Genomic DNA, 27,859 nt, shown 5'->3' with positions numbered 1-27,859 from the left:
CAGGACACAAACAAAACCTTAAAAGAAATATAGCATGACGGAAATCCATGGCAAGAGTGCACACTTATGGTTAGTACGTTACTTACGATAGCATCGCATTTCCTTTAAACGCAACTCTAGCTTGTTAATGCCATTCCGTAGAATTTTGCGTTTCGGGTTCGGAATATATATTCAAAGTTGGGCAAAGGTTTGTTCGGCGTTCACTTAAGTTGGTTTAACAAGATACGATGGACTCTAGGACTAGAGTCATTCTAGTCCTCGCTAACCTACTGGTACTTGCGCTTAACACCGCTCAAGGTAAGCATATATATTTACTTTTAAATGGGAATATTATTTAATATAATGCTTCGATAGAAAAATTAGTTTCACCAGAAGGGGATAATAGAAGAAGGATGACACTCTGTATCCTCTTAATGCTTTAGTTATGTAACGTCATTCTTCCCAGGCTCACCCTTTTAGTTTGCTTTCCCGCTCATCAAACTACAAATGGGCATCGCACCGTAAGGTGAATTCTATAGTTGTTTGGCACTAAATCCCCAGCAATCATCCCACAAACCTCGCCATGACGTGGGACAGAAATACACAAGCGCGTCTTGCCAAATATTTAAACGCTAATAGAGTAAAGATGAGGGAACTATTTATCGTGTATGTGATTCGGTTTAGTAACCTTGCTCTAAATCTTCCGATGTTGGGAAGAGTGACGTTACACTTACCCCGCTTAGTGGTACACTTCTCTCGAAGAGAAGTATTATATACTTCTGGTTTCACCAATTGATTCCTCGATAATATTAACTTATAACAAAATAATCATTTCGGCGCTAAAGCCATATTACCTTGACTTAACCTAACTTTATTATCTCCAAAATCTCTCGGTTCAATTTCTGATATAATTATTGGAAAATATTAAACGTTGAGGAAACTCTATTGAAATTTTAAACACCTTAAACTAGGGATGGCCGATACCAGGCTTAACCCGATACCGATATTTACTGACTATGATCCAAAACCCGATACTTCAACGGATACCGATATTTTTAGTATGACAGTGCCATTTACATATGTATTAAAAATGCTAGGAAATAATTTAAAGAGTAATTTCGTGAATTATACTACTAAGTACAATGTTTAGAGGTACTTGACATTTTTTAGGTCTTTCAGTAATGTATTGATGGTGATAATATTTCATTTTTATGAATGTCAATAAGCCGTGATATTATATTGGAAGTACACCCTTAAACATTTTACTTAGTAAAGTTAGTAGTATAATTCATAAAACTACTCTATAATTATTTTTTAGTATTTTTAATGCATATATAAATGGCACTGTACTAATAAAATTATCGGTATCGGGTTTTGGATCATAGTGAGTAAATATCGGTATCGGTTCGTGTTTGCACCGGTATCGGGTTAAGCATGGTATCGGCCATCTCTAACGTTAACCTAAGATCGGTTAAAAAAATCGATATTTACTTGCGACAAGAAATGAAGGATTTTGTTAAAATACGTAATTAATTCACGTGTCCAGGGGGAAGTAGATCGAGCAAAAATCATTCGTCTCATACGCTTGACGTCAATTATTTACTTTGCTAAGTTAACCCAACAACTATTATATGAGAAAGTTAGTGTATGTCAACAAATATGGGACTTTAATGGATTTTATACGAAATTATTTGTAATAAGTGGTTCAACACGATATTTAATAAAATCGTAAGTACGATTTGAAAATATCGTCATATTATCATATCGGATATTTTGCATATTTTCCCGATATTTTAAAATGACTGAAATGTCCTTCTGTACATTCCTGGTTGTACATACAAAATTAGTTCTATACTCAATTATTAGTGTCGACTCTGTCGAGGGGGTAATTCATTCAGAATTCCAACAGAAATATTATTTTACCATAATTAAAAGCAATAAATCTTTTTAAAATATCAAAGATTTTAACGTCCCAGACGTTTTTCTGACATTTGGCCCAGTTTCAGGGCATTTTTCAAAATGTCAAAAATTTTAACGAAAATATTAGATATGATATTCTCATTTCTAGGCATTTGCTCTTTTTGCAACTGTCTCAGCAATGAAAGAATTTCAGGAAAATATCAGGGACATTATTTCCGTTTGTATACTGTATATTCCCTCTCCCGCTTCGTCCACTCTCATTGTCACTACTATCTTGTACCAATGAAGGGGTTCGTAGTGACCCAGGGTGGGAAATAAGGATTTTTTTAAACTTGACATTGGGCCAGCGACCCCCCCTGGCTTGGAATAAATAAACTGGTCCTTGACCATTGACCAGGGCGCTAAACTTTAGAAGTGGATAATTAAAATATTTGAATTAATGTCGGGACTCATGAATTTTATTAGTGGACAAGTGGACCACTGACCCCCTCCGATTTAATTTATAAACTGGTTCAGGCAATATTTAAACTGGTCATTTGCCCTGTGCCACCGCCTTATTTCCCACGCTGGTTCCCACCCAAGCCCTGGTGGCTTCATGACCCTATCCCTCGAGCCTTAGCACCGAAAGTATTGAATTTCGTAGGAGCTGTATCAGACCACTGGACAAGGCGGATTTACAAAAGCCATACCAAAGTTGCTGACCAATTTGTTTGGATTGTTTTACAGGGGGTTTCATTCACTTGGCGATCGAGAAATGCTGTTACTTGGGGGACAGTTACGCGTCGAGTCACCCGGGCTGCGAGACTCCGGCCACCTTCTCCGAAGTCAGTCCTGAAGACCAAGAACTCTGCTCGGCTTCCTTTAGCATTTGCTGCCTCAGATCGCAACGAAACAGCGTTTGTCAAACGGGGAAGAGCACGGCCAAGGCTAACGGAGACTGCGCCACGCTGCCTACCATCGGAGGCGAAGCCCACAAAGTAAGACGCTCAAACGGCCCAAAGACACAAAGTTAATTAACAGTAAATAGGGACAATCATGTCATTCACCATCATTGCCCCTCGGTCAAGGGTAAACATTTCTGCAAGAATAGAGCTATCTCAGAAGCCTTAGTGTGACGTCACCCATGCTATTTGCCCATTTCCGCCCACTGCCAAAGCTAAGCCCGTGACGTTTTACCTAGGTACTGACGTCACAACTGAGGGAGCTCTAAAAACTTCTAGCAACAAACGTGCTCAAATTCCCCAACGTTAACCCTGATTGGCTAACGAGCTTCTGTCGCCATTGTGACGGTTAATTTTGCGAGGGGGGGGGGGCACGTGTATATAACAGTTCAGAGGATAATCTGCATTTATTCAATTGCAAATTGTGCAAGGTAACGTTATGAAACGGAATCAACCAAGGAGGATGTATTAGAGGAGAGAAAGGTATAGGTAAAAAAAAACAGAAAAAAACGAGGCAGATACCGAATAGAGTGGGGCGCAACTTCGACGCGCAAGTCGTTGGAAACTGGGGAAATTCGAAATTATAAAGAAGCTCATGAGGCTAGAGCAAAGATGCTTGAACGCGTTGCGCGAGAATGTACGCTCTCTTGATGTGAGGGGGGTAGCGGTAACCATGATAACCGGGAAACGGCACAGTACCGTTTTAGGAACGGGAGACTACTTTGCGCATTTTGTCTGACTCCGAGTCTCCCCTCTTATACATCCTCCTTGATCGAACAATGCAGCGGGCAAAGTCAGTGGGAAAGTTAAAGGTGCCGTCATCTAGGGACAATTTTCGTCCAAGTCGCTTTCACCCAATGTAGTAAGATGTTTCCCTTCCCCTTTTTATTCCCTTGTGATAATGTTACTGAGAAGAGACTAAAGGAATTCTTTCATTAACCTTCCCAGTGCGCATTGTTCACTTTCAAGGTGATTTCTATTTGCTTTTGGTTATAGGTTAGGTGCCGATGTTTCATATTATCAGGAGTTCATAATAACCCCCCTTCGGGGGGGAAGTATGAAACTGGGCATAGAGCTAATGGTAAAAATCGCGAACAACAAGATTCTGTCGTTGCGCATAGAATGGATTAGCGTGTTTATGGACATACAACCTTACAGTATATCGTAGTGGCATCTATGCTCCTTGGTTTTCGTTCCAAAACTTCCGTTGGCTGGGACCTCCGTCGAAAAGAAAAATGGCGATATGGTGGACATAGAAACACGTTGCAATTCTTATATTAAAGATACTGGGAATAAATTTTTCCAAACCATTTTAATTTAACCACGGAATTTTCACTCACACATATTACAACAAAACATCATTGACGATCGTTTAAACGTTTTGTAGAAAACTAGAAACCCCGACTATAAGCCAACTTCTTAGCCAAGGCTTAATTTACACCGTTCCGCCAGAAGCAGACGTGAGGCATTTTCGCTCTCAAAATCACAAGATAAAAATAGTGCTAAACTGGAAGTGTGTAAGTTAATGCGCGTGGGCGCTAAAAAATGGGGTAACTATTTCTTTGGGAGTTAAGCGGTGTATGAATCCGCTGAGCTTTACAGCGAAACTTTGTTGTTACGGGCTTTTTAACCAGTTTCGTACTTCGGGCTATTATGAACTCCTGATATTATAGACCATCCCATTAAAAGGGAGAGTGAAAAGGAAAAACAAATGATTTTTTAATCGATCTTTCTACTAATTATAAGACCAATCTGCATAGTGAAACATCAAAGGAAATACCAGCTCCGAATGATTTTAAAACTACAATTAGTTTGAAATTTAATGGATAATTTTTTAAATAAGTAACTCCAACCAATCGCGTAACGCCCTGCCTTTTTGTTAACAAAATTCTAGTTGCACGCTCCATGTCTCGCGCCACGATTGTGGCACATCGCGTGCAAACTGTGTCAAATCTCGCCATAAATTTCATTGGACATTGAGTCCGCGTGCCACGAGTATTTTGTTAACAATAGGGAAGGGTGTTACGCGATTGGTCGGAGGTACTTGTTTAAACTTATCTGTGGAATTTCAAACTAATTGTAATTTTAAAATCATTCGGAGAAACTCACTTTATTTTCCACTAGCTGTTACCCGCGGCGTCGCTCGCGTGTAATAAGAACTTCCATCAAAATGATATAAAGAATGGGTAGATTTTACTGACGACTAATATTTTTGTAGCACCCTAGGTGCAGCGAAGGCACTCGGCGTTGCCCGTCAGCCCCTAGGGATGCATTTTTTATTACTTTTCAGGCGGACATTATTCCATAAAGAAGAGTTTTTAAATTTCTGGCCGTCATTTAAAAAGATGGCAACAAATCAAACCAAAAAGACCATTCAGCCCGTCTATAGGTGAAAGGAAACCAGTGTACTAAATATTTGTGAAATCGGTTGAAACGCGCGGACTCAGTTGCATAGAGAAGATTTTTTTACATTTCTGGGCGCCATTTTTTAACATGGCGGCGGATTGGGGGGAAATCTTTCTTAGTACGCGCCTACAACTTATGAGTAACGTTCCTTCAAATTTTCAGCCTTCTAGGGCAAGCGGTTTGGTCTGGGCGTTGATTATCAGTCAGTCTGTCAGTCAGGACTTTGATTTATATAGATTTCACCCTCCCTTTTATGCCAGTAGAGAAGCAAACACCACAGGGGCGGGGTCGCATCTTGGGTTTCCTTTCGCTGGAGACAGTACAGGTCGGCTTGCCTCCCTCCGCTTGTACTGAACTCTGGCTCTGTCTGGCGTTGCCCCTCCGATGGCGTAAGTGAAATAACCTCCGATGGCTTCCTCCGGCCTGTGTGTTGGTCTCTCTGCAAGTATTTAATGGAATGGTCTATTACAAGCGGAAATAAATAATTGTCCCAAATTTTAATAATTAAAGAATGAAAGAGAGATAAGAAAGAAGTGCATTGGTTCGTTCGCTTCTTAACTTTCTTATCTGAATCGGTCAGATTATGAATCACATTAAGCACTTGACATTATTATGATATTTTAAGCACCGTACCTAACCGCGATTCTTAAGTGATTGCCACGTGACACACGTCAGCTAATAAAAGGGGATACTTTAGCAACTACCAAACAGAGATTTGGTTCCAAAGGCGGTAAACTATTACTCTTAAGCGTCAATTTAACATAGTCCCAGATTGGTAATAAAAAAGAACTAGGTGCATCCAGTCCTACTCCATGTGGAGTCCTTGTATCTCTGCGTCACGTGGTGCCTGTGTCGTAATTCAAATTATTTCTACCCACACGTCAAGGGCGTGGGGGGAAGGGTTAGTTGGACCAGTTCCCCCCTGGGCCCGTACTTAGGGGAGTCGGCCACGTCTTGACAAACTTCTCCAAACTCTACTGTCTTGACGGGGGCTCCCAAACTCTCTTGACGGCCTCTGGGTTAAGAATGAACCGAAGTCGATTAAAATTCCTAGAACACTAACCTAAAACAACGTGGGTCCGACTACTTTCTTAGTTGGTGCTAAACCTAATTTAACATGGCTTGTTGGTAATTCGCCAAAGGGTCAAAATGTGACCTCGTAGAATTGTAGGAATCCATCGCGTATAGTTTTTCATTCTAAGGTTTGACAATTGAATGGTTTTGTCTGTACAGGATTGTTGCGAAGGATGCAAACTGGGTCGTAAAGTGGGCCAAGTGGGCGAAGATTGCTTTTTCCGTGGATTCTCGTTCAGTGCACCTTGGGACGAAGCCTTCTACTCCTGTTGCTCGGATGCCAAGAACGAAAGAAGCGGATCTTTCGAAAAATACCCACGTAATTAAATTAATTAATCGCTACTAAAATAATTAGAAAATTAGGCTTGGCAAAAGAAAATTGGATATTAAATGAAATGAAATGTGAATGGGTTAAATCAGAAGTATATAATACTTTTCTTCGAGAGAAGTGTATGTACCACAAAGTGGGGTAATTGTAACACGATTCTTCACAACAACATTTTACGTTTGGAGTGCACTGTGCACAGGATTACTAAAACGAATCACATACGCGATAAATAAATCCCCCTCATCACTACTCTATTAGCACTGCTTAACTATTTGCCAAGGCGCATGCGCTTGTGGATTTTTGTCCCACGTCAAGACAAGGTTTGGGCCTACTTGATTGTTGAGGATTTAGTGCCAAACAATTATAGAATTGACCCTAGCACGGTGCGATGCCCATCTGAAGTTTGATGAGCGGGAGAGCAAACGAGAAATTGTGAGTCAACCTGGGAAGAATCATGTTACGTAGCTAAAGTATTAAGAGGACACAGAGTGTCATCCTTCTTCAATTATCCCCTTCTGGTTAAACGAATTGAATTTTAAAGGATATTTTATGAAAATATAGGGGAATAGCTTCAAAAGTATAGGATTTGATAGGAATTTTAGAACCATTGTTTCTAGAGTGGCTAAAGCGAGTATTAATTTAGTCTCTCTTTGGTTTTTACCGGCAGTGGGTCCGGCTCAGAACCGTTGTCTTTCGGACAATCCTTGCAGTCACTCTTGCACGGACTACGGGGGAAGTTCGGTGCAATGCGGTTGCGAACCGGGTTACAAACTGCACTCGAACGGCTTCAAATGCGAGGACGTCGACGAATGCCAAGAGAAACTGGATTCCTGCGACCCCTTGACCGAGAGCTGCCTGAACTCCCGGGGAGGGTACCTTTGCGTAGAGAACGAAGGTGAACTCCGTAAGATCGGGAACAACGTTGACCATTTTGACAAGAGACCGCTGGTTCCCGTCAACGCCGATGGCAGATGTCCACCAGGAGCTTTCTACAACGCCTCTAAAAGGACTTGCGAAGGTACAATACTTTAGTCGCCTTTCCATTAAACACTTTAAATCCGAGTGGGACAGTCACTCAGCGTCATTGGTGTACACCTTTGAATGTGCAGAAGAATTACACGTTATCTTTAAGAATCCCCTCGACAGTCTTAAAATCGTGGATAAAGAATGCGCGTGAGGAAATTTGTTTTCACGCTACAGGATAGGCAACTCCCTATCTCGAACGACAGCTTATTCTTATTATTCGGTATATGCTCTGTTCTAGCTTCGGTTGCCAACACTCGCAATCCTATTTGTCTAAGTTAAGTAGCTTACTACGCGCTGACAAGAGACGAAGAAAATATTCATCTTCAGGATTTAAAATCTCGAGATTTAAATCCTGAAAATGAGTATTTCGTTCGTTTCTTGTCAGCACGTCCAAACCTTCGTTACATATATAGCGCCTGTTGCTTTAAACTTCAATTTTGTAAAATTAATTGGAAGCACGGTTAATGACTTTGATGTAATTTTAACAATGTAAATTATTTAACGTTGATGTTAGCCTGACCATTTCATTCTTGCCTTAAGAGATTTCCTGAAAACAGTCGTCATTTTTACCTCTAAAACTTTTATTTCAGACATTGACGAATGCGCTTTGGGAACTCATAACTGCTTGGCTCGCGGTCAATCTTGCACAAATACAGTCGGATCTTTCGTCTGCGTCCAAGACAATTTTGGGAACAACCCGATTAAGCAATGTCCGGCCGGCTTCAAGTATCATCCTTTACGAGACTGCGATGGTAAGTTAAAAGCCCAAGAAGACAGAAAAGGTACTGTAAAGAAGGCATCGGTGGGCGGGCAAAAATTATTTGAAATACGTCACAGACGTGATGCCAAGATACAAAGGCTCCTCATGGAGTCCTTGTTTTTCGTGAGATTGCAGCGCCAATTCCATGAAGTGGTAGTTTTTTAAATAAAACGAACTAAGCTTCTTTGAACCACGCTTCTCCTAGGTTACGTGCCTCTGACGTATTTCAAATTATTTTTACTCACCCGCCGATGCCTTCTTTACAGTCCCTTTAAAGCTCAGCTCAGCAAAACTGAGACGCAGCGTTTTCCACGCTGATCAGCACTGGAAAATGGTTCCAGTGAGAGGGGGGGGGGGTATAGAAAGAAATTTGTTCCCTTGGAGTTGTATTATCACCAAATGACATTCAAGATGAAAAATATTAAACTCGACCGAATTTCATGGTAATTTTTTACAGACGTGGACGAATGCGCCGAGGGTTCGCATAACTGCAATCCAAGCGAGATTTGCATCAACTCATTCGGAGGCTATCATTGCCAGTTGAGGGAACTGAAGGAATGTCCAGCCGGATACAAGAGGAATCACAATGGACGCACCTGCGAAGGTAAATAGCCAGTAGCCTAAACGAGTTGTTATGATTGACCCCATTAATTGATACCATAAGTTTATAAGATATGTTCCTTCCATAAGTATGACTACACGTCATATACTTCGTAATGCTAGAGACTTATTGAGAGCTAGTTCGAGAACGACAAGCGAGAATTGCAGACTACACTCCGTAAAATTGCAGTCCATCTTCCTTTTTAGTCTGTGTACTAAGCCTTTGATAGCAGCGCCCGAGGGGGTAGACGATTTGGATCTCTGTGTACACCTGAGTTCTAAAGAGTTCCGCTTTGACAGTGCATTGAGTTCAAAGTCTTCGAAACTCACAATTCAGGTTTGACATTACATTGAGTTCAAGACATATTGTAAACCTGAGTTCTCAAGTGTCTACCCCCTCGGCAGCGCCTCACCAGGCGTCGCTTTACCCTGAATCTATGACATTTCACCTCTCTCACTTCACCACAAGCCCTCATGCAGTAAGCAGCGACAAACTTATGGAACATATCTTATGATCTAATGTTGATGCACCTAAGAGAATGCTAATTAAAGGTGTCCCTTGTGGCAAAATGACTCAAATTCACGCATAGAAACCACTGACACTAGACTAAACTTCATGAGCCAATAATAATGGTTTGTGCGTGGGTGTTGTAACGTAAATGAATTAAATGTATTCCCCTAAGGTCATTACATCCCTATATTACAAAATAAGCTCTGTTTTCTCCTACAGACGTCGATGAGTGTTTGGAGAATATTGACGCATGCGCGGAAGGGACAGAGGAATGCGTGAACACGATCGGTGGTTACGCGTGCAACCCGGTATGCGGTGAAGGATTCGTCTACGACACTTTGCAGAAACAATGCTTGGACTTTGACGAGTGCGCCGATAGAGACAATGTTTGCCCGAGAGGCGAAACCTGCATCAACACCATGGGCACCTACAAGTGTGTCCCCGCCCAGAACACCAACGACCTCAATTGTCCCGCCGGATTCCGAGCCGACACTGATGGAAATTGCAGAGGTTTGAAAAATTACTTCGTTTAAGTATCCCTCACGAGTTCCGTTTGCACTGAAACGTTTACTGATATTTGCTAAGCACGTTTATAGACGGTTACGAAAGTTGTACAATGCTTATAATACCGTTTTCGCTACAAGTAAAATTGACGCGACGTTACACCTCTTAATATTGAAACTTTGCCAGCTTTGTCAGTTCAATTTACATTACAATATTGACGTTACGTCACGTGGTCTTTCTCCCTCATTATAAGAACTGTTATTTCAGTACCTTTCCAAAAAAGTTCTGTTCACACTCAAAATTTTGTAGATATTTGCGAAGCGTGTTTATAGATGATTTCTAAAATTGTACATACTAACTTCATGTTTGTGTGTCGAAACAAAACAATCTAGTTAATGCCCCGATAATTTTAAAAGGTAGCATTATTAACGTGACGTGTTGCTGGTGTTATTTTCAGACGTTGATGAATGCGCGGAAGGTCTGCATTCTTGCAAACTAGACGAGGCGATTTGCGTCAACACTGTGGGCGGTTTCGATTGTCTCAAAACTAGGAAAGGAGCTCTGGGAGGCGGATCACAAAATAGCGGGGCTAAAATCTGCCCCAATGGAATGAAACTAGACCCCAACAGCCGAAAATGTGTTGGTAAGCATTTAAGAACACGTGGGGCTGCAAAAGTTCAGAGAAATTTGCATAGGTCAAAAAGGTCAGGGAAATTTGCATAGGTCAAAAAGGTCAGGGAAATTTGCATAGGTCAAAAAGGTCAGGGAAATTTGCATAGGTCAAAAAGGTCAGGGAAAATTGCATAGGTCAAAAAGGTCAGGGAAATTTGCATAGGTCAAAAAGGTCAGGGAAATTTGCATAGGTCAAAAAGGTCAGGGAAATTTGCATAGGTCAAAAAGGTCAGGGAAATTTGCATAGGTCAAAAAGGTCAGGGAAAATTGCATAGGTCAAAAAGGTCAGGGAAATTTGCATAGGTCAAAAAGGTCAGGGAAATTTGCATAGGTCAAAAAGGTCAGGGAAAATTGCATAGGTCAAAAAGGTCAGGGAAAATTGCATAGGTCAAAAAGGTCAGGGAAAATTGCATAGGTCAAAAAGGTCAGGGAAAATTGCATAGGTCAAAAAGGTCAGGGAAAAGTCAGGATTTTAAAAATGAGACAAAAAAGAGAACTTTAAGATTTTAGCAATGTTAAAAAATTTGATTTCAGTGGGGAAATGTTTTGGTTTATATTAAGGCGAAACATTCCAATGCTAAAGTTTACAATCAGTAGTAAAAAGGGAGCGTGAAATGAAAAAAAAATCAAGTGATTTTTATCGTTTCTTCTACTAATTGTAAAACCAATCACAACAGTGAAACACCCAGGAAATCCCCCGAATGATTTTAAAAATGACATTAGGTTCAGATTGTATGAAAAATTTGAAATAAGCACCTCCGACCAATAGCGTAACGATCTGCCTTTTTATTAACAAAATTCCCGTTGCACGCTCCATGCTGCATGAAATTTAGCGCGAGATTTGATAAAATTTGAGCGCAAGATGTACAACGGAAATTTTGCTAACTGGAAGGCAAGGGCGTTATGCGATTGGTCGGAGGGGTTTCATTCAAATTATCCTTAAAATCTGAACCTAATTTGAATTTTAAAATCATACGGAGCTGGTATTTCCTTTAATGTTTCACTATGCAGACTGGTCTTATAATTAGTAGAAGAATCGATAAAAAAAAATCACTTGATTTTTCATTTCACCCTCCCTATAAAAGATTGTCCTGAAAAGTTGACTTGTTTATAATAAACAACATTGTTAACAAACACACACCTAACATTGACAACTAACTAATCAGGAAAAATTACAGGACACAGTAAGGGAATACTTTACAAAATCAGCTAAAAGGGTTTATATCATGGCAAGCGATTGTTTAAACGTTAATTGCGGTATTTCTTTTCGAGACATTGATGAATGCGCCGAAAACCGTCACAACTGCAACCCGGCGACGGAAACGTGCCAGAACGTGGTGGCCAGCTTCCGGTGCGTTTCAAACGAAGGATTAGATAACCCCGGTTCGCCCCTGAACGCCCCATGCCCCAGAGGATACCGTCGGAACGCCTACAGCAGACGATGCGAAGACTTGAACGAGTGCCAGTTGAAACTGCACAATTGCGAAAGCTCCCAAAGATGCGACAACACGGTTGGTTCTTACGTCTGCGTGCGCATGACAGACTGTGGAACCGGATATACGCTCAACCATCAAACCGGACTTTGCGAAGGTCAGTTAGACCATAAGTAACTTAACACCAATAAGTACGATATTAAGCCAGGGTTAAAAATGAAGCTGCGTTCAACACGATTTCCCCATCAAAAAGTAATATTGGAAGTTAGAGTTCGTACCCCTGGTTGTACCTTCATTTCCTAACAAATTTAGCATTACGGAGAAGAGTTCGTATCGTACTTATTAAATTATGTTACTTATGCTGGTATAAATATAGTGCGTATTTGACCTTTGAACTTACACCCAAAAATTTGTTATACGGAACATAATGTATTAAGAATACTGAGCAGAAGTGTCACACTTATGGTTATTATATTACTTATGATAATATCTCATGGCGAGTTAGTTAATAATAAGAACCCAATACGTTGAAGCATAAATTCATAAGTTATATTCCGTAAGTTTGTCACTGGTAACTGAGAGCTTGTCACGAAGTGACGTAGGTCATAGATTCTTGTAAAGCAACGCCCCCAAGTGTGGCACTGTCAAAGGCTTAGTACAGACTAAATAGGAGGATGGACTGCAAAACCGAGTGTAATCAATTCTGGCGTCGTTCTCGAACTAGCTCTCATTAAGTCTCTAGCATTACGAAGTATAGGCAGTGTAGTCTTACTTACGGAACATATCTTATCAACTTATGGTTAAAGGAATAGTAGTCTATAAATTTTTGATTCAAACCTTTTGGAAATAGAACACAAAATAGAAATATATTTCAAAATTTGCGAGAGCTTAAGAGACCCGTCCATATAATGCTAGTGTTCAGCTTCCTAGGGCAAAGCAATTTGGGGTTGGATGTTGAGTATCAGTCAACACTTTTACTTATTGATAACAAGGAGAATGTATAAGAGGGGAGACAGACAAAATGCACAAAGTAGTCCCCAGTTTCTAAAACGGTACTGTGTCGTTGCCCGGTTACCATGGTTACCGCTACCCCCTCACGGGAAGAGAACTTACATTCACGCGCATGCGTTCGAGCCCCCTTGCTCTGGCCTCATGAGCTTCTTTATAATTTCGAATTTACCCAGTTTCCAACAACTTGTGTCTTTACCAAGGGCTTCGGCGTCAAAGTCGCGCCCCACTGTATGCGGTATCTGCCTCCTTTTTTAACCTCCCCCCTTTCCAGAACGAGTCTACCCCTCTTATACATCCTCCTTGTTGATAACCTTTACATTATTCGAAGTTCGGTTAATGGTATCATAAGTTTATCATGCTTCTAAGTGCACAAATATGGGTTACAACTGGGCATCTTCCGCAGGCTACTGTGACGTCAGAACTCGTATAGCGCTAAGATCCGAAGAGAGAAAATTTTGAAATTCCTGTCGCGGTGCAGCCACCAAACGGTCGAGACGATTACTAAATGGGTCACGTGAAAAAATCATCCAATGGAATAAAGGAGATTTTTACGTTTCGTATAGGCAGGCATTGGGGGGGGAACAAATTTTACTTAAGCAACCCCAAATCTCTCTCTCTCTCTCTCTGGTGAGATAGAGGCGGTTTCAGCAGGGATAAGGGAGCCAGATGGATTGGAAATGATGATGGGCGACCTGCGGCACCATATCTCTCCCAGTGTACCTCGCGCACGCCCCTACCCTTCCGTAGGCGATTGCTAAGTGCTGCCGCGTAGCGCCATTTTATTTGAATTAGAACTAGCTTCTATTTTTGAGATAGAGGGAGCGTCCTTTACAATTTCGTCCGGCACGACCCTACCTAACCGCTGGGGATGATGGGAGGACTATGGTGCCGTAGGTGGGGGTACAAAGCCAACGCTTAAGGTATGGGGGTTTCCACTCCATTACTCTCTCCTTCAAGGTTTCAGTCCTGAAAAATTCTAAAAGGGATAAAAGAAACGCTAGGCTAGGCTAGGCTAGGCTAGGCAGTACAATTTTGTATTGAAGGGAGCCAGACAAACACTATTGCCATAGGAGTAGCAGCCATATCTCTACTTAGAGGCATGATAAAGTTATGATGGTATTGAAAAATGTGTTGTCTGGCCATTTCGTGAAACCCTTTGAACTTATTGTTTGATTTACTGATTTTTAAGATTCAATTTTCAACATGTAACGATATCTTTTCTAGACGACGACGAATGCACTTTGAATCCAAACACGTGCGGTCGCGACTTTGTGTGCCGCAACACCGAAGGATCCTTCCGCTGCGATCGCGTCACTTGCCCCGAAGGCGAACGCCTATTGTCCGACGGCATCTGCCACCCGATTAACTGCGCTCCCGGAATGGAATTGGACGCGTCTGGTCGATGCTCGGACATCAACGAATGTCTGACCAACCCTTGCCGAGCCAATCAGAGATGTCTTAATACACCGGGTTCGTTCCGGTGTCAGAGCACGATCAGTTGCGGCGGAGGCTACGAACCAAACGCTTACGGCACCGACTGCGTCGACATCAACGAATGCGAGAATGGGACGCACGAGTGCGCGCGCAACCAAATCTGCAAGAATAGACCGGGAGGATACACGTGCGAGTGTCCCGTTGGCTACACGCTCAACGCAGACAGAAATTGCGAAGGTAAACAACATTTTAAATGTATACGCCGCGCTTAATCACTCGAGATTGCCCTCCCTCGGAAGGCGACTCGCTTAAAACTAACTCGTCCAAAAAATGGGACGCCGTTAGTCATTTATCCTTGTAGTCAACCGCAGACCATTAACCACCCCCTGGACTCGCAACGCAAGCTTTCTACTTTTCATGGTTTTCTGTTACGCGCGATCCTAGCGACCCTTGCGGTATATTGAGGAAACTTTTAGGGGGTACCGAATTTCCGGTTTACAGGTTCCTCTTTGGTATTTAAAAATGGCTGATCACGACGAAGGAGATGAAAATGAAAATGTTAACGTGAACATATTTTTTTTAACTACTTTAGCGATATGTTATTTTGCTATTTTATCATAATTGTACATTAAACCGTTGCGGCCTCGGCCTCCGAATTTAGAAGAAGACGATCTTATTTCTTTTTTTAAGCGATGTCCGGAACCGGAAGTTCTGTACACCCTATATGTTTCTATCCATTGCCGCTTGGTGACACCCTTGTCGCGAAAACAGCCGTAACTCCTAGACGCGGAAATTTCAATACTAGGATCTTATCGCGTTGCGAGTCCCGAGGGTTGTTAATGGTCTTAGAGTCAACAAACCAAAAACAAGCGTTACAGACTTTGGAAATTGGCGCCATAATGCGTCTCTTATTTTGGGGCGTTCCAACTTCAACCCCAGCTTAAAATTGACTGTGTTGATGACGCAGTTTTGAAATGGCGCTGCGATCGACTGCCTCAATAGCATTAATATTACTTTGTGCAAGTCTGCAAGAAGACGGCAATCCCTAATTTTTAAGCGCAATCAACTTCTATTTAAAAATTGCCGCTTCAATTTCGACGGTTTGATCAATTTCACTTTGTTACAGATATCGACGAATGTAGTCGACACCGCGGTGTATGTTCCATTAATTCCGAATGCCAGAACACGGCTGGTTCGTACATCTGCCATTGCAAAACCGGATTCAGAAAGGCCATCAACAGTCAAACTTGCGAAGGTAAAAATATACCTTGCACTCGTATTACCAGTAACTTGACAACAATAAGCGCCACTCTCGATCAAATCCGTGGAAGGACTGTTCTTCGTCATTTTCACATCAAAACACGATTTGCCTTTCAAACCCAAGTTGATTATTTAATTTAGTCGGGAATCAAAAGTTGCAATAAACCCCTTCGGGAGGGGGAGAACCAATAGATATGAACACCATAGAAGGAGAGCGTTATATCAAAAGTATATAGATAAAACCTAAAGTATACTTAGTCGAAACGTGCTCGCGCCGTGTGTAAAATGAGAAGCCCCAACTCCCTTATCCCAGAATAGTGCCGAACCCCCTCTGCGTATCTTCCCGACCATGGCACAGTGAACAAGGCGTGAATAGGCTAAATATAGTAGCGGATGCTAGCTCTAGTACCACAAATTAACGTTAATTTGGATCGCCATCATCATGTACTACTTTCTATAAAGCTATTTCCTTCAATTGGCTCGTCTCTGATTGGTTAGTTTCTGTAGGCGGTTAATTGAGTGGGAGGAGGCTAGCTTGCTTATGCCGTCTACAGCCAAAGGCCCTAACCCAAAATAGTGTCGACCCCCTTCTCCGTATCATTACCTTCCCGACCGTGGCACGGGAAACAAGGCTCATAAAGTACCCAAAATTTAACAAGTTTGGATCGCCTGCACCATGTACTACTTTATTTAGAGCTATTTCCGTCAATTGGCTCTTTTACCTGATTGGTTAGTTCCTGTAGGCGGTTGGTTAATTGAGCGGGAGGAGGGACGTACTTTGCTTATTTCAGTTTACGCGTCGTCTACAGTTAACCAAAGGCAGCTAGGGAATTCTAAATCAAGTGTACTTTTTGTTTTTATATCTATACACTTTTGGTTATACGGATGGTGCAGATTAGAGTTGTTCATATATATATATATATATATCCATTGCCTAGCAACAACCCCTACATCTATAACGTGATAGGAAACGACACCTTAATTTCTAAAGACCAATTTAAAATTACGGAAATCATTGGGAAGACTGCATGTTGTTGTCAAGTTACTAAGGGTCGAATTAATTTAACTAAGACGTATGCACTATAACTTTAATTTAAGATATCGACGAGTGCTTGGAGAGTCAGAATTTGTGCCAGCACAATTGCATCAACACTTGGGGTTCATTCCAATGTACTTGCAAACCGGGATTTCTCGTTGGAGCCGACAACCGTTCTTGCCAAGGTAACAAAATCTTAACACGGTTTTATTATTATACCGGAAGTTAATGTCTTCCATCCTGTGAAGTATAAGACTCTTGAGGCTTTCTACAGTACCCATCGATGACATTCGGAGACGAAAGTCCCTTACCTAACCTAAACTCCCGAAAGAATTATCCCACAGTGGGAAGGTTATAGTCCCTGGCTCTAGGAATGTTTATTAGTTGACGCCAAATTTTATTTATCTCACCACACACTATCATGCACCGCCATCTCTTTCGTCAGAATGTCTATCGTATTCTAATGAAACAGCGCTTCTTGGATATTTTCTCATTGGATAACTCCACACGCAGATCACATTTAAAAGCTACGTTAGCTAACAGTGCAGTAGCGCAAACAGCATATCAGCCCCTATCTTAAAAACAGCAAAAGCACAGTTCTTTCCATAGGTGGCGCTGCCTAATAAAAATGCTTTTGAATAGAGCAGTATCAGTACTACCAGAAGTAGGATAAGGGACTAGAAGTATCGAGGTAACCAAATTAGTCACTTGGCAAAAGTGAATATTCTTGATAACACACCAACGGTTGGCCCTCTGGTAGCGGTTTCTGAATTTCCCCTCCAAAACGTGAGACGCTCGCGTCAATAGACAGCCGAACTAGATTCAAGCACCCGCGTCCGTGTTCCGCGGCTTTAGGTTGAGGGGAAGGGGATAGGAAATTTTTTGGAACTCGACCAATATTTTTCTCTCTAGTGTAGGCGCGATGGAAGCGGCATAAAATCCTCAAATTTGTTCACTAGTCAGTGCCAGGATCTATTACCAATGCTAGAGCACTTTACTTCTAGTCCCTTATCTTACTTCTGGTACTACGTATGCAAACCTCATACCTTCTATCTCTTAGCTCAGTGTCATCCCCCTACTAGGCACTTACAGTATCCCCTCTTACAATAGCGTGACCAAAGGGAGGGATACACAGTCTAAACCCCCTCTGTAACCACACAAGTCTATCCGCTCCGAGTGTTATACTTCACAGGGTATAAGTCATTAACTTTGGTTATACTAATTATTATAATCAGACGTGGACGAATGTGAGCTGTACAAGGACAAAGGAAGTTTGTGCTTCGGTTTCTGCGTCAACAAACCCGGTTCGTACGCTTGCCAATGTCCCGAAGGTTATCGACTGGGCGGCGACACCAGAACGTGCCAAGGTAATTAAGTACAGACCATAATCCCTTCGGTTAGACACGCGTGGATACTAAAATGTTTTACGACATAATCGTGATCAGATATCAACGAGTGCATCGAGGAAGGCGTCTGCGGAGGTGAACACCAAACGTGCCTTAACACCAGGGGAGGATACAAATGCTACAATCTGACCTGCCCACCCAACTACGTCAAAGACAACGCCCACAAAAAGTAAGATCTATTAAAGGTTATCTTCGACTTTTGTTCAAAACGCGGTTAGCAAAGACTCATTAAGGAGAAATGAATGAAATGGACAGACAACCATTTTCTGTCGATTTAGATTGATAAAATAACTAGCAACTAAAATATTCCCTTAAAGAGAGGGTGAAATGGAAAATAAAGTGATTCTTTTATCGATTCTTGTACAAATAGGGGCTTGACAATTCGGGCTTAACTCCGCCCCCAGCGCCATCATGGTATGTTTTTCTAACAGAATGAAAGCTATATAAGCTCCTCCTGGTATGTTTTTTTAGCACTAGTGGAAGGTAGCCTGACGTTGCATGACGTAGTACTGCCAAGCCCCTATTATAAGACCAATCAGCATAGTGAAACATCCAAGAAATATCTCCTAATGATTTTAAAATTTGTTTCACTATGCAGATTGGTATTATAATTAGTAGAAGAATCGATAAAAAAAATCACTTGATTTTCCTTTTCACTCTCCCTTTAATAGGCATAAGTAAAAGTTCTGACTGATAATCAACGTCAAGACGATTTGTTACGTGAAACTTTCCATGGCCCTCCCCCGTTGGACTTAGTAACATTTATTCAAACCTCTCCCTCCATATCCACGTTACGTATACAACCCCTTACCAGTCCAACATTTTTTAAGTCATACCTAACGCCTTTGGAACTACATACCAGATTTATTTCAGTCTCAAATAAACCACACCAGACTTTACTTTACCGCTGTCTTTTGAAAAGGCCTATTTCTCGTAGTATTATACTGATATCAACCATGGAGGCTGTATTGTAAGAGGAGCGGTAAGCGCTAGCCTTCCACTGTACAATTTGTCAATGCTACGAAGCGCGATCACCGATAACGGAATGTTAGCAACTAATAAAAGGCGATCACCGATAACTGTCAACAGGTTATGGAAACGCCCACATAAATACCTCTCGTAAACAGGGTGGGAAATAAGGATTTTTTTAAAACTGGACATTGGGCCAGCGACCCCCCTGGTATTGAATAAATAAACTGGTCCATGGCCATTGACCAGGGCACGTGTCGTCTGCTAAACTAAAGAAGTGGATAATTAAAATAGTTGAGATAATGTCTGGACTCTGGTTACCCTTTAATTTTATTAGTGGTCAAGTGGACCACTGACCCCCCTCCGTTTTAATTTTTAAACTGGTCATTTGCCCTGTGCCACCGCCTTATTTCCCACACTGCTCGTAAATGTTGTATAGCGAAACAGAAAAAGGGCTGGGCTTGAAGTCTCCTCCCATTTACACCTAAAAGGTGGAGGATTTTATGACGCAGAAGGCTAGTGGGGTATTAAAGCTGATTGGACAGGCAGAGGCCTGACGCTAGGTAGGAGGGGTTTATTCCATATTGCTGTGTCCGTAGCGGGTTTTTTTTCTCCAAAATTCACCTTGAATTACACCTCGGACTGATCGGTTCGCGGTGGCTAAAAAACTGGCTCGCTTACTGCTTCTCTTAAGATAGGGACTCCGTGTACCAACCATGTAGTTTGGTGTATCTTTCCCGCTTAGCCGGTGCAAGAAGACGGACATTCAATGTCGTCGCGGGGACAGCGACTGTCTGAACGAACCCAGTTCCTTGTCGCACAATTACCTGACGATGGTCTCCAAGATGCGGATGCCGCCCAAGGGCCACCTTGACTTGTTCACCATGAGAGGGCCTCGTTTCGACTTTACCAACGCCGTCTTCGAACTAGAGTTCAAGGGTGCGCGCGCACCTCAGGGTGTCCTTCCCGCCACCAAAGCGGACTTTCACTTGAGGCGGACGGCCAAGAACGAAGCCATGGTGGCCATGCTGCGCAGTTTGACGGGACCCCAAGAAATAGAACTCGACCTGCACATGAAGATTTACAATCAGGGACTGTTCGCGGGCCGCGCTTTGGCTAAGATATTTATCGTCGTCACCAGATACGAGTTCTAAACCACGACTTCATTTTTCACGAGGGACAATTCATAGCATACGTATCTCACGCAAATTCACCCAAAGTCAACCTTGTTAATGATTAAATTAAGATTACTGCTCAAATTACACTAATTCGGAATGAAATTGTACCGCCGCATTTGACGGCTGTTCAAGAATGGCATCAGCGGATCTCTTTTGGCCTTCACTTATCTTCCCCCGTCCACCGGGGTTATAGTTTTTCCCTCGTTTTTTTTAAGCCCGAGTAGTGTTAATGTTAATAGGCCAAAATTGACGTCAAATTCATATTTTTTTTGGGAGGGGGAATTAATGGGAACGGGCCATGTTTCTTCTTAAAGGGAGGGTGAAGTGGAAAAGCAAGTGATTTTTTTATCGATTCTTCTAATTATAAGACCAGTCTGCATAGTGAAGAAACATTCAGGAAATACAGTCTCCGAATGATTTTAAAATTACAATTAGATTCAGATTTTATGGATAATTTGAAGTAACCCCTCAGACCAATCAAGTAACGCCCTGCCTTTATGTTAACAAAATTATAGTCTCGCGCCACGAGTGTCACATCGCTCGCAATTTATATCAAATCTCGCGATAAATTTCATTCGACACGGAGTCTGCGTGCCACAAGAATTTTATTAAGAAAAAGGCAGGGAGTTACGCGATTGGTCGTAGGTGCTTATTTCAAATTATCCTTATAATCTGAACCTAATTTGAATTTTAAAATCATTCGGAGACTGTATTTCTTGGATGTTTCACTATGCAGACTGGTCTTATTATTAGAAGAAGAATCGATAAAAAAATCACTTGATTTTCCACTTCACCTTCCCTTTAATGGCGATGGGTGGCGCTTTATAACCACATGGTTCATTTTGTTCATAGAACTAGAGGTTAGGAACCGAGTTGGAGACACTAATGGCGCCAATAAAAGGGAAACACGCGAGTTCCCCATTTCATTCCCCAAAAAAGTGGGACTTTGACGTCATTTTTGGCCTATTAACGCTACTCGGTCTATAGATGATTAAAACTATCCTTGCCATCATCTCTATCAAAGAGAATGTAAAGAAGAGAGGGGTAGAAGCTAAGGGAATTTGCAAAATTATTTTTTGGAAGTTCTGACTTTTGAATTTTCTCCCTAACATCGGGCTCATACATCAACCAAATACCGGAATCTGAGAGTAAAAACGTTCAAAGAGAGACCACTTTTCTACTCCTCTTCTTTATTCCATTTTGTCTATATTTTATTTTTTGGTTATTGATTTATTTCGCGGGCCTTCCAAAGGTTTTAGATCAAACAATATATTATGTAATTGTAGTAGCTTTAATCTTACTTTTATCATTATTCTGTCCACAAGCATCATTTCAATAATTCCCCATAAACATTCACTATTCTTCTTCCGTTCCGCTCGCCGAGTGGCGACGAATACCACGACGAACAAAGCCTACATAGACTAATCATGGATGAAGCAGGGATAAGGTAGTCAGATGGATTGGAAATGATGATGGGCGACCTGCGGCACCATATCTCTCCCAGTGTACCTCGCGCACGCCCCTACCCTTCCGTAGGCGATTGCTAAGTGCTGCCGCGTAGCGCCATTTTATTTGAATGAGAACTAGCTTCTATTTTTGAGATAGAGGGAGCGTCCTTTACAATTTCGTCCGGCACGACCCTACCTAACCGCTGGGGATGATGGGAGGACTATGGTGCCGTAGGTGGGGGTACAAAGGCAACGCTTAAGGTATGGGGGTTTCCACTCCATTACTCTCTCCTTCAAGGATGAAGGATGCGCGTGAAAAACATTCGACGCTCAACAGGAACAGGATGTGAAACTTTTTTTTTTTTTTTTTTTTTATTAGGAGAGAAAGGCCAAGAGGGAAATATTCCGCGGGCCCGTGATGTGAAACTTCCTATACTAAAAAGTAGACAAGTCGATACTAGCGCCGCCTGGCTACCAGCGCTGGAAACCCTCGCGGGAAAAATAAAATACTGGACATAAGGGAAAAACCCACTGTTTTGCTTCTAGCAGACGATCTGTTTTTTTCTCATGTCCAGTATTCTTTATTTTCCCCGCGAGGGTTTCCAGCGCTTGTAGCCAGGCGGCGCTAGTATCGACCGGTCTACTTTTAAGTATAGGGAGTTGCACATCCTGTAGAGCGTCGAATGTTTTTCACGCGCATCCTTCATCCATGGACTAATTAACAAGTTATTGAATTTGTAATCAACCTTATTCTCTATCGCCAACGGAAATTAGGCTTATCTCACGATTCATGGAAGGGAGTTACGGAAAGAAATTAGTTTGTCGTCTGCTATGTAGTACATATTTTTGGCCTTTGTAGCAGACGACAGACGAATTTCTTCCCGTTACTCCCCTCCACGAATCCCGAGATAAGCCTAACTTCCGCTGGCGATAGCGAATAAGGTTGATTCACATTTTAAACACTAAGCGGTCCACCACCACCCGATATAGACCATTTCGACGGTAAAACAGTGGGTGGGCAAGCCTCAGTAGCGGAACATATAAGCGGGGATCTTTGTGTGTAGAGGGACTAGAAGCCAGAGTAAAAGGTGGAAGCGTGGCCGCTGTGTCATGCGCAGTAGTTTAAATGCTTCACCTAACATCCCTTTGCACATATAAGATCCCCCATACAAAGGGCGTGTTTTTTTAATAATACAACAATAAATCCGCTCATGTATCGCCATTTTTGCGCGCTCTTAAGGAACCAAACGCCTATACTGCGCAGGCGTCAAACTACCAGATTCAAAACTGAGTTTTAACCTCTTAGTCGTCGAAATGGTCTATTTCTGGGCAAACGATGTCCTATTTCAAACGGAACACGGGTATACATTAAAATCCTCAATTCTGTATTCATTGATATATTGATAAATAAATTTTAGCCTAACGCATATCGAGTGTAAATTAGCCTAAGCCAAACAGAAATAAGCCAGGAAGTGAAGCGTGCACTGGAGAGGTTGATGAAACTGCCTTCATTCAATGTACAGGGACTTGGAAGTACTACGTCATGCAACGTCACACTACGTTATATTAATGTTAAAAAACATATCAGGAGGAGGGGCTTATATAGCTTTCAATCTGTAAAAAAAATACCATAATGTCGCTGAGGGTGGAGTTAAGCCGAATTGCCAAGTCCCTATTCCCAGTATCATGATGTGTCTCAATATCTTTCTCTCTAGCTTCTTTTCCAACGAGCACTCCACTTTGATATTACCAGTTATCATTTGTTAATTTCTGTCCCCAGAAAATAACAAATTCGGCCCAAGAGGCACTGATCTAGGAATGAATTAATGAGACAACAAGAATCACACAGGACATTACTGATTCGGGAATTTTACAGAATAGCTTCTGGTAGCGGGTCTCTGTTTGTTTTATGTAAAATAAAATGAAAAAATTATGGTGCAAAAATTTTTCGACGCAAATAATTATTTAAAAAGTTACAAGAGTTTAATACTTTGGCTTACGCAAAGGCTTATAGACGCATACCGTCCGCTACAAAAGCAATAATAAATAGAGAAGGACCAAACACGTACAGGAATTAAGATCTATGCAAACGAACATAACAAAACGTAACCAAACGCACCCTAACCCAACCCAACGTAACCTACCCTAACCTAACCTAACCAAAACCCAGCCCAACCTAACCTAACCTAAACTACCCCAACTCAACCCGAACTAACCTAACCTAAACTACCCCAACCCAACCCAACCAAACCTAACCTAACCTAACCCTAACCTAACCATAACCTAACCTAACCAAACCCAACCTAACCTACCCCAACGTAACATAAACTAACCTAAACTAACCTAACCAATCCCAACCTAACCTACCCCAACGTAACATAAACTAACCTAAACTAACCTAAACTAACCTAACCTAACCTAACCTAACCTAACCCAACCTAACCCAACGTAACATAAACTAACCTAAACTAACCTAACCAAACCCAACCCAACCTAACCTAACCTAACCAAACTCAACCTAACCCAACGTAACATAAACTAACCTACCCCAACCCAACCTAACCAAACCCTAAATCGAAATGGAAACCTACCATTGAACCTCACCCTATCTAAATGGAAACCTAGCTTGAACCTCACCCTAAATCTAAAAGGAAACCTACCATTGAACCTCACCCTTTCTAAATGGAAACCTAGCTTGAACCTCACCCTAAATCTAAATGGAAACCTATCTTAAAGCTAAGCCTAACAATTCAAACGTGACTATTGAAGGGGAGGAGTAAGGTTGGCGTCTTATGGCCTCAAATAAGGGAGGCTTGTTAAGCGAGGATAAGTTAAGGGCGTAGCCTGTTGTTCTTGTTGGTTTTCTTTGTGATTTCAGGGAGGGTCGAGGTCGGACTTGTCGCAAGAAATGCGTAGTTGGGGACTCGAATTGTCTGTTGGATCCGACTCAGACCATCGCGTACCAAGCCATAGCCTTACCTTCGGTCCCCAAGGTCGTCCAACCCATGGTCATCTCCAAACTGCATTTGTCCGCTCCCACAACCAGCTTCAATTTCAAAGACAACTATATCCTCGTTCGGGGAAACGACCAAGGGTACTTCGACTTGGTCAAACAAAATGGACAAGGCAAGTGACAAATTTTAAGATGATTCCCAAAATTCTTAAAGGTCTTCTTTTTACTGTGTTGGCCCTTTCAAAAACTACCAACATGTCAAGTTAATGCCAAGTTTACCATTAACTAAATATTAAGTCTGTTTCACGTGGTTTTAGGGTTCGTCTGCTAGTAACTTTAATTGGCTCAAGTTTCATTTTAAATTTGGGTTACTGAATCTTTAACAATACCAGGGCCAATACTACAATTTGAATAACAATTAAAATTTCAAAGTTAGCGAAAAAACCGATGCCACGTAATTATGTATAACCGGAAGTGGATAATAGGAGAAGGATGACGCTCTGTATCCTCTTAATACTTCAGTTATGTAACGTCATTCTTCCCAGGCTCCCCGCTTTTGTTTGCTTTCCCCTCAACAAACTTCAGATGGGAATTGCACTGTGCTATTCTATAACTGTTAGACACTAAATCCCCAGATATCCACCCAAAAAACACGCGCCTTGGCAAATAGTTTAGCGCTAATAGATTAATGATGAGGGAACTACTTATTGCGTGTGTGATTCGGTTGAGTAGCCTTGTGCACTCCAAATGTTAAGGGATGCTCGGAAGAATGATGTTACAATTACTCCGCTTTGTGGTACATACACTTCTCTCAAAGAGAAGTATTATGTAATTCTGATAATAACATGTTTTTTTCGCTAGGTGCGCTTGAACGCACCTTTGTGACTTTGTAAAACATTCTAGTTGGTAGGAATTATCTGATAAGATTCCCAGCACAAATAAGTTGGTTCAGGCAATTAAAACTAAAACGTGTCAAATTTAACTCCGATTGCAGGTGTGTTGCGTTTGCTGAAGCCGATGAAAGGTCCCTTGGAGTTAAACTTGGAGATTTTGATGGAAGCCAGATTCCAAAGCCAACCAAGCTCGCGCAAACAATTTCGCCGGTTGTCAGACCAAATCTCCAAGCACTTGGTTCATCTCGACATCATTGTTTCCCAATACCCTTTCTAATACAATCACTATAGTTACCCCCCCCCCGGACAGGGTGGTACCGATCAGACCAACACTTATTTGGGAGTACAAGGCCGCTGAAGAATTCTTTTATTCCTAGCTTTTAACGCGGTGTCATAATCAATTCATCAGTACAATAACATTTATTAAACCAGATAAGGGACTAGAAGTATCGAGTTAACCAAATTCTTCACTTGGCAAAAGTGAATATTCTTGATAAGACACCAACGGTTGGCCCTCTAGTAGCGGTTTCTGAGTTTTCCCTCCAAAACGTGAGACGCTCGTGGCGGTAGACGGCCGAACTAGATTCAAGCACCCACGTCCGTGTTCCTCGGCTTTAGGTTGAGGGAAAGGGGGTTGGAAATGTTTTTGGAACTCGACCGATTTTTTTCTCTCTAGTGTAGGCGCGATGGAAGCGGCATAAAAACCTCAAATTTGTTCACTAGTGCCAGGATCTATTACCAATGATAGAGCTCTTTACTTCTTGTCCCTTATCTTACTTCTGATTGAAGTAAGAGTTTCTCTGATCTGTCTCACCCTGGGAAGGGGAATCCAGTATGGATTTTTTCTCAACGTTTTTTAAAAGTGTTACAGCGTATTCCATTTACTACTCTGCAAGGGAGAGCTCTCAAAGCGCCCTGAACTATATATTGTTCCATTTTGAGATCAGCTCGCTCTCGGGATTGTCCCTTAAGCTTTGTCCACACTAGGCTCGCTTTCGCGCCTTCGTCTATTCGCATCTTCGCAACAGATCACGTAAAACATTTGCGGTACTGTTCAGAACTTCAGATACACGCAAATATTTCGCGTTTCCTGTTCCGAGAGCCAATGAAATTTGAGCTATCATTGCGTCATCTACGCTGTCCATATTTATTCACTGAGCTACACGCTGCTACCGCCATTGTGAAAAAAAGACAAAAACGAAACTAATCGACGCCCGGCTCCACGCCCCACCCTTCCTCTCGTCTGTCATTGGTGCTTTTCTCGCGAAGGCTCGAAATTCTTGACCTAGTCAAGAGAAATTTGCATCCTCGCCAGGTGAGGACGCAGCAAAGTAGCGAAAACCCAATAGACCTATTCACAATTATGGCCGCGCATGAGCAGTTACAATGTTTGGCGGCACGAGTTTTACGCTTCTATGACCACAAACATTCTTTCTGCGCATGCTCATCTCTCGAGAATTTTACCCCCTTTCTACCGGTGAAAAGGACTATGTGGACTGTAGCGCGATCTTGCAAACAAGCAAAGCGAAGATGCGAACGCGCAAAATGTATCAGTCTGGACAGGCCTTTACGTTCTATTTAGTTTGTGCTTGACCCGAAATCCCCTTGTATTTACTGATCATTGAATAGAATATTATGATAAATAAGTATAGAAGATTCGACGTTTTGGCGGGAAAGAAAAACCAAGAAAACGAAGGGTAAAACAGCTCCCTAAATGACGCGCATTTCATTTATCCCGAGCGTCGATTTCGGAGCAAATCGAGAGCGATCTCGGAGCGGTAAAATGGAAATTCGCTATTAGTGATTTTTGTAAATTAACCTGTTATGTAATAACGTTGGATGACTGTTATAAAATAACGCCCTTGTAATTCTATTAAGCTATTATCGACGCTATTAAAATAGCCTTTTTTCTGTTAATACTTGAAGAAAGTCTCGTATTTTAACGGGTGCATGTGGGTCTTACAAATCCTATGGGGGAATAGTAAGAACGAAGGTTATCACTTTTGCCATGTTCACACTTGACACTTTGAAACCGTTTTCAGCAGGTTTTGAAAGGTCAAAGAGATAATCACTAAAACTTTCTGTTCATCTATTAAGGATCACTTAGAGATTACGGG

At 41.8% G+C, this 27,859-nt stretch overlaps 2 protein-coding genes across 4 annotated transcripts in view; one reads left to right on the top strand and one right to left on the bottom strand.

Moving 5' to 3' along the window:
- The first annotated feature begins 133 nt into the window (after positions 1-133).
- On the top strand, positions 134-27,671 carry LOC149713034 (uncharacterized). Of its 2 annotated transcripts, XM_089845162.1 has the most exons (16): positions 134-297; positions 2,626-2,876; positions 6,480-6,639; positions 7,316-7,666; positions 8,265-8,426; positions 8,892-9,038; positions 9,765-10,055; positions 10,507-10,692; positions 11,994-12,311; positions 14,390-14,836; positions 15,726-15,854; positions 16,958-17,080; positions 18,131-18,262; positions 18,341-18,470; positions 24,775-25,022; positions 25,844-27,671. In XM_089845162.1, exons 1-16 carry the CDS (start codon positions 228-230, stop codon positions 26,017-26,019), a joined length of 3,321 nt encoding a protein of 1,106 aa, XP_089701288.1. In that variant the 5' UTR covers positions 134-227; the 3' UTR covers positions 26,020-27,671. The 2 variants fall into 2 exon arrangements, with proteins under 2 accessions (XP_089701288.1, XP_089701289.1); XM_089845163.1 differs by lacking the exons at positions 24,775-25,022; positions 25,844-27,671 and adding an exon at positions 20,016-21,886 and having other exon boundaries at positions 135-297.
- LOC149713031 (uncharacterized) overlaps positions 5,032-27,859 on the bottom strand; it is a 31,650-nt gene continuing 8,822 nt past the window's right edge. For both annotated transcript variants that reach the window (XM_089845267.1, XM_089845275.1), the window contains one exon: positions 5,032-5,685. In XM_089845267.1, the coding sequence (XP_089701393.1) occupies positions 5,475-5,685 (211 nt within the window). In that variant the 3' untranslated portion in view covers positions 5,032-5,474. The remainder of the gene's footprint in view (positions 5,686-27,859) is intronic.

The sequence above is a fragment of the Phalangium opilio genome, unplaced genomic scaffold, assembly GCF_054372755.1.
Source record: "Phalangium opilio isolate 3A_F unplaced genomic scaffold, DU_Popi_V2 ptg000009l_1, whole genome shotgun sequence".
NCBI classification, from domain to species: Eukaryota; Metazoa; Arthropoda; class Arachnida; order Opiliones; family Phalangiidae; genus Phalangium; species Phalangium opilio.
This window is presented reverse-complemented; position numbering and strand designations above follow the sequence as displayed.